Below are 14,084 nucleotides of genomic sequence, written 5' to 3'. Positions count from 1 at the left end.
GTGGGTCTTTTGGTTACATCCATATGGGAAAAAACGAGTGGAGTTTGTTAATATTTTTTGGGTCGAAAAGAACACATTTATTCAGTCAAAAAGCAATTATTATTAGTCCGCTGCCTCTCGCGGGGGCAAGGCATTGAAAATGTTACCGTTCCATCGCGTGGAACTATTTTGCATACACTATGGTAAATTATTTTGACGATTCAAAAGCAATTGCAAAAGTGTATTTGAATAAAGATAAGATAAATTTATTTGACCCAGCAATAAATAGAAAACACATTGAACGCGTTCGCCGCTTCACAAGCACAGAAAATTATAATTGTTGCCGTTCCATCGCGTGGAACTACTCGACATGCACATTGCGTTTCTGAAAAATGGTCACCCGCCCCTCGTAGGGGCCATGCATTTCAAATGTTACCATTTCAATACATAGAGCTGCTATGACTACCTTCGCCGTGCATTGAGCCTATTCAATGATCAATATTATCCACTCTCGTGGGTTGGATACCAGTATGATCAATATCATTCAACCTTCGCAGGGTTGATACTAACATGAGCAATATTATAACACCCTCGCGGGGTGGATACCAGTATGCTCAATATCATCCACCCTCGCGGGGTGGATGCTAGTTTGAGCAATCTCATACACCCTCACGGTGTGAATACCAGTATGATCAATATCATCCACCCTCGCGGGGTGGATGCCAACATGATCTATATCATACACCCTCGCGGGGTGGAAACGAACATACCGGTAATATCTACAAAGGTCATCTAAAAAGTTCTTATCGTTCCTCAATCAGGATTGGAGGTCCAAAAAGGTAAGTAAGCCACAGCATGATTATTTGCACCCGAATTCTCCAAGACAAATCAGAGAAACTAAACCGACCTCGTTCCAAGCAGGTTATTTAGTGCACTGTCTTTCGCAATGAAAGAAAATAGAGGCACCAGAGGTTATACAAAGGTTATTTCAATGGTATCGCATACCAACATTTAAAAAGCCACCTATTGTTTTTCCCAAGGAACTGTACGCAATAGTGCGTAAAATGAATCATGAAGCTTGCACCGCACGCCAAGCTTCCTTTTCACCTTGTTTCTGGTACCGAACTCCGAAGTGTCATCCCGACCAAGATCACATCTTAGAGTACGAAACAACTATGTATGTTATGGCAGAACATTTCATTTTGACATACGGGAAAGTTAGATAGATTAGATGATAACCTACCTGCCGTTCGGACTAACCACGGTGTCTATGGGTGATATTAAGAGAATGGTGAAATATGAGTCCTATTTTACTTATCAACTTGTCATAGCAAGTTAAGGCAAGTACATGCTAAATGTACAAGAGACTTAATACATGTACATTTTTTACATACATTAAGTTAATATCTACTACAGTCGAACTTACTGTTTTTGGTATATAAAATTTGAGAGTTGGTTCTTTGACCACGAAAGAGTGAGTCTAACTATTTAGAAATACTATGGAGAACCTAGAAAATGCCTCCAAAGAGGGCTGATGGATGTAAGAACAGTTAGAAACGCTAGTTAACAAACCAATGACCGCTGGATAATCCAAGATCTATCCAATACTGGTAGATCACTATTATCATTCGTTAGACGTCCACGCTGGACATAGGTCTCATAAAGAGACTACCACATGCCACGTAATTACACTGCATGAATCCAGCGGATCCCTGCGACTCGTTAAATGTCGTCTATCCATCAAGTGGCGATCTCCACGCTGCACTCCAAGCTGGCAGATGCGATAAATAAATTATAAGGGCTAAAGGAGAAATATTAGCTACCTCCACTAGTTCATGTTCTAGTAACGGATGCTTTGGATCAGGCTTGGGAGCATTAATAAACAATCTTCATCTATCATGCTCTTTGACATGAAAGGAACAAATGCTTTACTCTTATCAAAATGATAGTCTAATTTACCCTTCAGAAGCTTCAAGAAGGCTCACTTCTTACGCCTTAGTTCAAGTCTCATTCAAAGTAACAACGAGACGTTACTCTCTCATTTACTAAGAAAAAGAGGAATGATGTTCATTCTTTCATTCATTCATTTGTTAATAAAGCATATTTACAAGGTTTAAGGATGTTGTTATCCTTATTGAATAAAACATTCTAGATACTGGAATTATGGCTTGACAAATACACCATAGCTTACAATATTATATCCGGTATGTATAGTAATCATGTAAATAATTTGTATCTAATGTCATAGCCAACCTCCCAGAGTGGCAATACGAGCTTGCGTGGAAATAATATTTGCAAAGTGGGTAATCCCGGAGGTCGATCTATTCACCTCGGAGAAAGCATTCGAAGTACACAACTATGCACTCTTAGATTTGATGGACCATCAAGTCCTGTTTCACGATGCTGTATCTCATGAAAGTTTCCATTGGCATAGTTGGTTTACGCCATTATTTTGAATTCTTCGTCTTGACTCTTGACCCATCTCAATTGGTCAAAAGGAATATTTTTTGAATAGTTGATTTAGTTTATATAATTTACTCCGATCGAAAGTGTTTGGCGGGCCTCGACCGTTTATATAAAACACAGCCTCATTGACTCGCAATGGGTCTGTCATTGTCTTAAGAAGTCTAGAAATAATGAGTCGTCCTATACATTAGACACATAAAACCTAAGCAGTAAATCACTGCTTAATTTCAAGCGGAAATCTATCTTGAAACTATTGAATAAGCTTGAAAACGTTGATCATCATGGTCTTTAAAGAAAAATATTGATACGAACCTAAAGTATCACAATTAGCACCAGTTTTGGCACATAATATAAATGACATAATTTAGAATTTTCATTCCTCTTACACGAATCTGTAATTGGATCTGTTATTGGATGTATGAAATAAAAGTCAAGTAATGTTTGTTAATGCGCGTGTTTTATATGTGCTATATTAATGAATAAAAGCAAATTCACTCAATTATGTATTCATGTCCAAGCATGTTTTAAAATCGATTTCTTCAGAGAGATTTGAAATCCACCCGTTTGGGGTGCTAATAATAACTTATTACTTAACTAATCATTTGTTATATCTGCGTTTTTATTACTGCTTACTATTCAGATAACTTCATATTGCATCAAAATCGTACCTTAGAACGAATGATGTGTATTTAATAAAATTTGATGATTATAAAATTAAAATCTGACATTTGCCCTAAATTCGGCTCAAAATCTGAAATAGACAACCAATCAGAAATTGCTTGTAATAGGAATAGTCATAACGGGTATCTTTACCCTCTTTTTGGATTTATATGTGTAATTGGTAATTAATTATTGAACGACAGAGTATGATATGCTACAAAATATAATGCTCTATATTTTATAGTGGTTAACGGATTAAACGTGCCTCTCGTACAGTAGGTATAGCAGACTGGGTAAAAACCTTTTTGAAAGAAGCAAGCATATCTGCTACTTCTCGTAGCATACACTCAACTCAGGGAAAATCATTCTTATGATGAGATGGCCCATGAAAATTAGCAATCAGCTAATACAATTCAAAAATTTTCTAAATGTAAAGTGATTGAAGGCAATGTACTTAGTCCAGGTGGTATCGCTCAACTAACTATTCTTCAGTTCTATGACTGATAGTTAAAATTCTTTTCTTTATTGATTTTGTATTCAAATAAACAAAATTTTGTTTATGAAAAAGAACATAATATCATATAAGTACTCATTATGGTACAAATGTTATCACATTGGCGTAGAATTCTAATATCTATTATGTGGCGTCACCAGGCGAAAACAAACAGGGTCTCAATATAAAGCTTCCAGTTACGGTCAAGTTATTTAATAGTAGCGTTTTACCTGAAAATAAAACGCATATTAAAATACTTACCTAACTGGAAGCTTTCAGTAATTCCTGCCTGGTGATATTGAGCCAATGAAGCCATGGCCGCGCTGAGCAATTTACGAAAACTTTGAGCGCGACCCCGCCAGGTGGCGCCACAAAACCGGATATGACATCAATAAAAGTACGAAAACTGGCATGAAATCGACGGAAACGGAAATGCTACTCTCAATATAAAGCTTCCAGTTAGGTAAGTATTTTAATATGCGTTTTATTTTCAGGTAAAACGCTACTATTATAAATGCGAAAGTGTGTCTGTCTGTCTGTCTGTCTACCTGTCTGTCTGTCTGTCTGTCTGCTACGATTTCACGGCTCAACCGCTGAACCGGTTTTAATGAAAATTTGTACAGACTTAGGATACATTCCGGGGAAGGACATAGGCTTTTATCCCGATAAATCAAACAGCTCTCGCGGGATTCCTAAATACTCATCCGCTTGATGGATTTGTATGAAATTTGGTACCGAGGTAGCTTGCATCCCTGTAATTGACATAGGCAACTTTTATCTCGGAAAATCAAACAGTTCTCACGAGATCTTTAAAAACCTAAATCCACGCAGACGAAGTCGCGGGCATCTTCTAGTACAAAATAAAACACTAAAATATATAATTATACTTTTATTTTGTTAATATTTACATATTTACAGACAAATTTAACATAACGACTAAACACTAACATAAGGAAACACTCAACATTTATGGGACGAGAGATATCAAGAGGGAGAACATCTTAAAGTGGAAAATTTCGGGCAGGAGAAGAAAATGTGAGTGACAGACCCCAAAAAACTTACATTGCAATAATAAATAATTAATTAAACACTTAAAGTAAAATTGTAATAATATGACTTGGCAAATCTGGCTTAACAGCGTAAAGAGGAAATCTATGGTTGAAATTTATAGAGCGCACTTTACCTTTGCTTAGACTTAACAGGGCTCTCTTCGTCACTTACTCCATACAATCGTAGTTCCAATTTCATTTGAATATTAAGCCACCAAAGTCCATGAAATTTTGCAGACGTATTCTAGAAACTAATATCTGTGCCGTTGGTGTTTTAGATTTTTCTAAAAATATGTAGTTTTAAAATTACAGGGGCTCAAAGATTTGTATGTGAATTTTTAAGACCGCGTAACTTTGAAACCGAATATTTTAACAGAAATCTGGAAAATCACAGGCATAGATATTAGTTTCAAGAATATGTCTGCAAAATTTCATGGACTTTGGTTGCTTAATGTTCAAATGAAATTGGAACTACGTTTGTATGGAGCGAGTGACGGAAAGACCCCTCTTAAGTCTAAGCAAAGGCAAAGTGCGCTCTATAGATCTGAGCAACCTATGTCCAACGTTAAACAAATATTAAGGACTAACAAGACTTCGTATGTGTTGGCGTTTGCTGGCGTGCGCGCTGTGCCTTTATGGAGTTCTTTTTTTTTTGTTAAAAGTGGCCGGTTTTTGTGTTGGTTGGTGTTTTTTGGAGGACTGGGGAGCACCGCGCGTGTGTCGGCGAGCACCGGCACAGACGAAGTCCATACTTATATAGTTTCCCTAACTTGTAAATAACTACAGATTTGGCTAATCTGTGTAAAGCCAGACGAAAGAGAAAAAAAAAGACTAACAAATAAGGTGAGGATGATCCTTTGCACTAGCAATTAGAACAGGTAAAAAGGTCTCGAAGGCTTACTATAGTAAATAGGGTGAGAGTGCTGTCCCTCATCAATCCACATAGTCCGGAAATTAGGGTCGTAGTGGGGGTCCACCACTCGAGTCTTAATGATATGTTTGTATACAAACGCAGATTTCCTCGGACGCCGTTCCTTGTATTCGCTGTTGAAATTCACGTCGTAGAGGCCGAAACGTTGTCTGGAAATAAAATTATATAACTGATTAATAGCTCGTTCACACAGGCTGCGTAAGCGTAAACGTAGCGCGTACCATTGCGTTGTAATGTATGGAACTGTATGAAACATGGCACACCGCTTGCGTAAAGCGTGGACGTATGCGTAACCCGGTGTGTTAGGGGTTTACGCGCGTCACTACGGAGTGTCACGTGTACGCAATTGGTTTGAATCGGCCTGAGAGGGTTTTTTTTTCGTTTTTATAAATGCTCTGAAGAGCTGTTTGACCTCATTCCACCCTCCTTTTTCTACAACCGCACCGCACGCCACCGCAAGCAATTTCACCCTCACCACCTGGGTGCCTGGGGCACTTCGACCGCCCGCTGTGCCAGATTATTTTCCACGGACATGTAAATTGTGAAATCAATTCCCATCGGATGTGTTCCCACTAGATTACAACATGGGGTTATTCAAGGTGCGGGCCAACAAATTCCTGAAAGGCTGGCAATGCATCGGCGGTTCCTCTGGTGCTGCAAATGTTCATTGGCGGCGGTAATCACTTAACATCAGGTGACCCGCCTGCTCGTTTGCTCGCTATATTTTTATAATGTTCCATGCAAATACTCGTAGCTTATATGAAATAGACATCCGCTAAGGAAGGATTTTTAAAAATTCAACACCTTAAGGGAATAAAATAGAGGCTTGAAAGTGTAGTCCACGCAGACGAAGTAGTTGTATAAGATTATGTATAAGATTTGTCGACCCTAATATCTTAAAATTCTGATTATGAAATCAAAATGTTACAAATTGGCATACTTTATTCGCGTACATCTTATATAATAAAAAAAATCATTGATTGTACTGTTTTGTTAGGAAAATAATGAAAAATAATGCTTTAATATATTTTTTTCCATTATAGTTCGACCTTTTTCACGGGTCTGGATGGCGGCAAATCTGCGTGTCGCCCTCGGCCGTTTTTTTAATGCTATTGTCTGTAGCACTGCGACCGATCAATTCACAAAAAACAAGTAACTAACATTTTCATTCCACAAACAACGTTTGGCAAAATTATGTATCATTTATTCCTCGTTATAAAACTTCTGGTTCTACAAATGATTCTCTTGACAAAACAAATTACCAGACAAATTGTCTTCAGGCCCAAAATGTCATTTCATGAAATATAATTTGAAAAACACAAACAATTGATTTTTCATCGTGTTAATTAGTAAAACAACATATTATAGCAATTTTTTTTATCAAATGCCTCCTCCCATAAATAAAATTTATGCTATAGCAAAAAAAAACTGTTTCAGAGAACTTAGGACGTAATATGAACGAGCGAAGCGAGCTCGGGACTCGGGACACTCCAATTCGGATAGGTTAGAAAGGGAGTGCAGCTCGGTTTTTAAACCCACACTCGTGTTTAAATCCGCTCTTTTATGCTACCGTTTCATAAACTACTATAATTATGCTTTGATTAAAGTAATTATTAGTAATCAAGCCACCTTTCAAACAAAAAAAACTAAATCAAAATCGGTCCATTCGTTTAGGAGCTACGGAGCCACAGACAGATACACAGATACACACGTCAAACTTATAACACCCCTCTATTTGGATCGGGGGTAAAAAATTAGGCTAGATCGTAGTTCAATTTGAAGTAGCTCATTTTTACTATTTTTACTTAATTTTATAAATGCGGAAGTGTGTCTGTCTATCTGTCTGCTACGTTTTCACGGCCCAACCGCTGAACCGATTTTAATGAAATTTGGTACAGACTTGGGATACATCCCGGGAAAGGACATAGGCTACTTTTTATCCCGGAAAATAAACGAGTTCCTACGTGTTTTAAAAAAATCGAAATCCACGCGGGCGAAGCCGCGGACATCCCCTAGTTGGAACTAAATTAGAAAAAAAATTGGTTGTCTGTAAAGTTGGTTTACTGACGATAGTTGAACGTGACAACAAAGGCCGATTGTGCTTCTTTGTCGCTCGTTCCGCGCTCTCGCTTGCACTTCAAGCCTTACATGGAACGCCTCAGAGCGAGGTAACACCGCATGAGTCATGTTTTTTCGTGCGTGCAGCCGGCTCTATCGAATTATAAGACGTTGTCACGTCAAAAACTTACAGATAACCCTGATTCCATTCGAAGTTGTCCATCAAACTCCATGCCATGTATCCTCGGAGGTCGACACCAGCTTCCAAAGCATCCAGCGCATCGTTCAACTTGGCCCTGAAGTACTTGACCCTGCCGTTGTCAACATAATAGCCATCTTTAGGATGCTCTGGCCAACCATTCTCTGTGATATAAATTATTGGCTTGTTATATTTCTTGTCGAGGTGTGTAAGAACGTAGAAAAGACTGCTTGGCGAAAGCTGAAAACAAAAAAAAACTGTCAATTGTTAGTCGGACTCACACTAAATTACATTAAAGTATCGACTAATTTGTGAGAATAGTCGATACTTACTTTAATTAATTTCTTAAACTGGACCTTTTCAAGTAAAGATTTTTATATAAACCTGTGAGGATGATACTGCCATTGTCGGAATAAGAATGCCATAAGCCTACGTTGTCGTATTAGTTCACAAATTGCGAAAAACCAAATTAAATTTGAATTTCGCGGGCAGACCGGTCTTATGGCCCTTAATGATTCATCTTAACAGGGCTCTCTCCGTTACTCGTTTCCACTCGTTTCATACAATCGTAGTTCCAATTTCATTTGAATATTAAGCAACCAAAGTCCATGAAATTTAGCAGACATATTCTAAAAACTAATATCTGTGTCTGTGGTGTTTTAGATTTTTCTAAAAATATGTAGTTTTAAAATTACAGGGGCTCAAAGATTTGTATGAAAATTTTTAAGACCGCGTAACTTTGAAACCGAACATATTAACAGAAATCTGGAAAACCACAGACATAGATATTAGTTTCTAGAATATTTCTGCAAAATTTCATGGACTTTGGTTGCCTAATATTCAAATGAAATTGGAACTACGATTGTATGAAACGGGTGACGGAGAGAGCCCTCTTAACACTTACCCTCAACCAAGACGAAGCAGATTGCGGCCATTCTGGCGGCATGTAGACCCCTACTCCAGCATCATCGTACAATGAGGGCACAGGGTAGGGTTCCTTGTAATGCGTAGCAGACACCAGGCCACCACTGTAATGGTTTACTCCAAAGAAATCCGAAGATCCTCGCACTAGATTCCTCTCTTCGTCAGTAAATGATGGCATACGAGATCTTCGGTAGCCCTGTTCTGCGCTCTTCTTTGCAACAATCGCGCAAAATTCTGCAGGAAAGCCTCCGTTTTTGGAGAAAATTGGTTCCGCGTACATGCCCCACTGAAACAGAAATAATAATCCATATGCATACTGATATTATAAACGCGAAAGTGTGTCTGTCTGTCGTCTGCTACTTTTCCACGGCCCAGGGGCCCTACAGTTTTAACGATTCTGACGTAATTTGGTACAGGGTTAGCTTATATCCCGAGGACGGTCATAGGCTACTTTTTATCCCGGAAAATCAAAGAGTTCCCACGGTATTCCCAAAACCCATCCGCTTAACCGATTTGTATGAAAGGTACCAAGTTAGCTTGCGTCCCTGTTATTGACATAGGCAACTTTTTATCCCGGAAAATCAAACAATTCCCGCGGGATCTTTAAAAACCTAAATCCATGCGGACGAAGTCGCGGGCATCCTCTAGTTTTATCTATAACAAGAAACTAACTGTCATTAAAGTTGAAAACGCCGCAGCCAGCTCTACAACCTGTGCATTCTCCATAACGAAGACCACCATATAAAAAACCGGTCAAATTTGAGTTGGATTCACACACAAAGGGTTCCGTACCATTGTACAAGAAATAATACTTTTTTTTATGGCTGCAATTTGGAAATTTTTATTATTTGTTGTTAGTGGCAATAGAATTACACACTCTTTACAAAATTTCAACTCTACCTTTCACGGTTCTCGAGATAGCCTGCTGACAGATAAACGGACAGTATTAGGGTGTCGTTAGCACGATTAGGGTATGGAAACCTAAAAAATTACCCAGAAACTCACCTCTGCTTGCCTTTTAATTTCAGCTGCCAACCTGTCATCTTTAGAATCAGTTAATGGCCCGAACCAACTGACGCTTATAGTGATACCACATACCCCTCTTTGTTTGGGCTTGAAATCATTCACATAAGCGTGGTAAGCTTTCGCATGAGCAATCAATAAATTCTTCGCACAATAATATGTTCCAATATCAGTTGCATTTATAAGTGGTGCTTGTATAGCAGAGCCGTACCCTTGGTAACAGATTTCTCTCGGTTCGTTAAACGTTATCCAGTGCTTAACTCTGTCACCGAAGTTCTCGTATGCAACCCGCGCGTAGTCCTCAAACCATTCATGGAAATTAGGGTTCATGAACCCGCCGAGATCTTGCAGTTTCTGTGGTAAGTCCCAGTGGTACAATGTCACCATTGGAGTGATGTTGTACTTCACCATTTCATTGATGTAGTTGTTGTAGAACGCAATGCCAGCTTTGCTAACTTTGTTGGAGATGCCATTGGGTAGAATTCTTGGCCAGGCTATGGAGAAACGGTACGCGTCCAGGCCGAGTTCTCTCATCATCTGAACGTCGGTTTTGTAGTTTGAGTATGTGTTAGCCGCTATATCGCCATTGCTTCTGTCTCTGATGAAGCCAGGGTTTGCGTGAGTCAAGCGATCCCAGATACTTTCACCCTTATCTGAAAAATACAATATTATAAAAAATAGAGAGTACTTAAGTATTTTGTGATGATATACTTACAAAATCTTACTCAACAACACCCAGCTCAAGCTCTTGAACCTAAAATGTTATGCAAGAAGTTCCCTTTATAATATAGCCACAGAAATCCAAATAATACTGTATATAGCCAAGGAAAAAGGCCGGATAACAGATTATACGTATTTTCTACGGGAGCTAACCGTGGCTAAGCAGCGGGTGTTCCTAATTTCATCTAAAAGGCTTAAATAAAAAACAGCTTACCATCTGCATTCCAGCCCCCTTCAATCTGGTATGCAGCCGTGGCCGCGCCAAACATGAAGTCGTTTGGGAACCGTCTGTCCTGCCACTGCGCAGCATCGCACCAAACTGCCGCCAAACTGTAAAATTGACAAGTGTAAATTAAAAATTTATAACACCCCCGACAAGTGAAGGTTACAGTAACTAGAAAAGAGTTAATGATAACTTTCAAACGGCTGAACGGATTTTCTTGGACTATAGCTAAGAACACTCTCGATCAAGCCACCTTTCAAACAAAAAAAAACTAAATTAAAATCGGTTCATTAGTTTAGGAGCTACGATGGCACAGACAGATACACAGATACACACGTCAAAGTTATAGCACCCCTCTTTTTGGGTCGGGGGTTAGTAAACTACGAGTAGATGATGCCCGCGACCGCGTTGATTTAGGTTTTTTGAAAATCCCGTGGGAACTCTTTTTGCTTTTCCGGGATAAAAGTTGCCTATGTTTTCCGGGTTGCAAGCTATCTCTGTGCTTATCATGTAAATCCATTTAACGGAAAGGCCTTTAAGTATCCCGTGGGAACACTTTGATTTTCCAGGATAAAAACTAACCCTATGTAACCTATGTCCTCTCCCGGAATGTAAACTAACTCTGTAGTACCAAATTTCATCAAAATCGGTTAAACTGTTACGCCGTGAAAAGCTAACAGACACGCACTCTTTCGCATTTATAATATTAAAAGTATGGATTATTTATTTTGGCAACTAGTACCTGTAACGCTCGTGTCGTGTATCTATGGTCAAGATACGACGTTTTGACCACCCCTCTGGTGCAGTGGTAAGTACTGTCTTATAAGTGGCGGGTTCGAATCAAATCAAATCTTTTATTTGCTGATTGTAGGTAGTAGTTACAATAATAATTGGTTTTGCTTCAAGCCACAATCTGCCATACCATGGCGTGCATACAAATAACAATGATTAGGAGTCCATAGTAATTATTACTTAATTAGTACTGTAGTATTAATATTTATCGTTTTCAATTATGACTGATTTATCTAAGTAATGACCACAGAGTACCTACCTACTTTAAAAGAACGAATCCTGGCAGGGGCAACTGACACTTTATCCATACTAATATTATAAATGCGAAATTGTGTCTGTCTGTCTGTCTGCTACGTTTTCACGGCCGAACAGCTGAACCGATTTTAATGGGTACAGACTTGGGATACATCCCGGGAAGGGTATAGGCTACTTTTTATCCCGGAAAATCAAAGAGTTCCTAGGGGATTTAAAAAAATCGAAATCCACGCGGGCGAAGCCGCCGGCATTCCCTAGTATTTTCTAAATTGTCTCTGGTCTGGTCTGATGGGACTCTGGGAGGCTTCGACCGTGGCTAGTTAGCAGTAAAGCTGTGTCGCCAAGTGATTTAGCGTTCTGGTACGATGCCGTGTGGAAACTGATCAAGGCTATGGGTTTAACGTAATTGCCCTACCCCTTCCAAGTTAGCCCGCTTCCATCTCAGACTGCATCATCACTTACCACCAAGTGAGATGGCAGACAAGGCCTAACTTGTATATGAATAAAAAACGGGCCAAGTGCGAGTCGGACTTACGAAGGGTTCCGTACCATCTATAGAACACTGCAAATTAATGTGATTTAGTAAATTATTTTTTTCGTAAATAAGTTTTAATTTTTTTTTGTGATGTAACCACAAATTCACGGTTTTTGGATTTTTTCCTTTACTTGTGCTATAAGACCTATACGTACCTACCTGCCAAATTTCACGTGGCAAGGTCAACAGTAAGTACCCTATAGGTTTTCTTTACAGACGGACTGACAACAAAGTGATCCTATAAGGGTTTCTTTTGAGGTACGGAACCCTAAAAAACGAAAATAAAAGCTCAATTTGCTATTATAATCCGCCGAAACAAACAAATCTGTACGGATGCTCCGGTGTCGGGGCAAAACGTGCGTCGAGTGGTTTTGGAATTTGTATAGCGCTGTGTGGTGGTGGTGCGTATTGCTTGCTTCGTGGCTGGCTTTTCCTGCATGTTTAGCAGTGGGAGGACGGGCGGTGCATTTCACATGTTGTGCCATACAGATTTGTCTGTTTCCGCGGATTATAGCAAACTAGAGGATGCCCGTGACTTCGTCCGCGTGGATTTAGGTTTTTAAGGATCCCGTGGGAACTGTTTGATTTTCCGGGATAAAATACCTTATTAATTACAGGGACGCAAGACCTCGGTACCAAATTTCATACAAATCGGTTAAGCGGATGGGTTTTTAGGAATCCCGTGGGAACTTTTTGATTTTCCGGGATAAAATACTTTTTATGTCCCTATGTCCGTCCCCGGGATATAAGCTAACCCTGTACCTTTCGTCAGGATCGGTTAAATTGTTGGGCCGTGAAAAGGTAGCAGCCAGACAGACAGACCGACACACTTTCGCATTTATAATATTCATATTAAGCTTTTGGTTCATTGATTCCGGACTTCCGCAAAATAACGCAGTGTTCCTATACAACGTACAAAAATAAAAGTAACATACCCTATAACAATAATCAGCTTCATGTGACGTTCACAACAGTTAACGGAGCTATGAATGTCGAAGGTCTAAGTCCCATTTTATATGCGCGTAGATCAGCTGTGATTTCGTCATTGTTGTTTATTTACATTTGTTTATTTGTTTATTTGTCTGTACTGTCCTTACAGGGAGTCCTAAGCTAACTTGTACCTACCTAATTTTTTTTTATTAAACTACTACTTAACATACTTTCAGTACATTAATGCATTCAAGGATGCTAAATGGGTCGAGTGCGTTCGCGGATACGCATGTGGATTGTTTCTACACTACCATGCGTAAACGATGCGATGTGCATCGTGGTGCGTAGGAAATAGGAATGCACATCCCTGGTGCGTAGGAAATAGGAATGCACATCCCTGGTGCGTAGAAAATAGAAATGCACATCCCTGGTGCGTAGAAAATAGAAATGCACATCCCTGGTGCGTAGAAAATAGAAATGCACATCCCTGGTGCGTAGAAAATAGAAATGCACATCCCTGGTGCGTAGGATAAGGGTTAGTCCCAATGCCATCCTGATTAGATAAAAATTATATCCCCCGATTATATCCACTGATTTGTATGACATCAGTGGATTTAATCGGGGGATATAATTTTTATCTACTGCCCATGCTAGCCGGGCTGAGGGCATTCTCTGATAGGTTTAATTTTGAGTACCCGAACCATTGTCATAATATGGTGCATGTGCTGACTAATCAGGCCAGTCTTAGATATATTTATAGATTTTAAAATTACTAACACTAGTTTTAAGGTGTGCGTCATTTCATTACTAACAAAAATATGGTCTTTGATCGAAATAAATGATTTTT

General features: G+C 39.2%; 1 protein-coding gene across 1 annotated transcript; it reads right to left on the bottom strand.

Annotated features, from left to right (window-relative positions):
* Nucleotides 1-5,500: 5,500 nt before the first annotated feature.
* On the bottom strand, nt 5,501-13,289 carry LOC123877793 (myrosinase 1-like). Its single transcript, XM_045924686.1, has 6 exons — nt 13,243-13,289; nt 10,717-10,832; nt 9,765-10,435; nt 8,740-9,045; nt 7,828-8,075; nt 5,501-5,727 (listed from the first exon to the last, which is right to left on the bottom strand). The coding sequence occupies exons 1-6, from the start codon at nt 13,263-13,265 to the stop codon at nt 5,517-5,519; spliced, it is 1,575 nt and encodes a 524-aa protein (XP_045780642.1). The 5' UTR covers nt 13,266-13,289; the 3' UTR covers nt 5,501-5,516.
* Nucleotides 13,290-14,084: the final 795 nt, after the last annotated feature.

Source organism: Maniola jurtina, chromosome 24 (assembly GCF_905333055.1).
Source record: "Maniola jurtina chromosome 24, ilManJurt1.1, whole genome shotgun sequence".
Taxonomy (NCBI): Eukaryota; Metazoa; Arthropoda; class Insecta; order Lepidoptera; family Nymphalidae; genus Maniola; species Maniola jurtina.
Note: the sequence above shows the minus strand (reverse complement) of the source record. Positions and strands in the feature narration are given on the sequence as shown.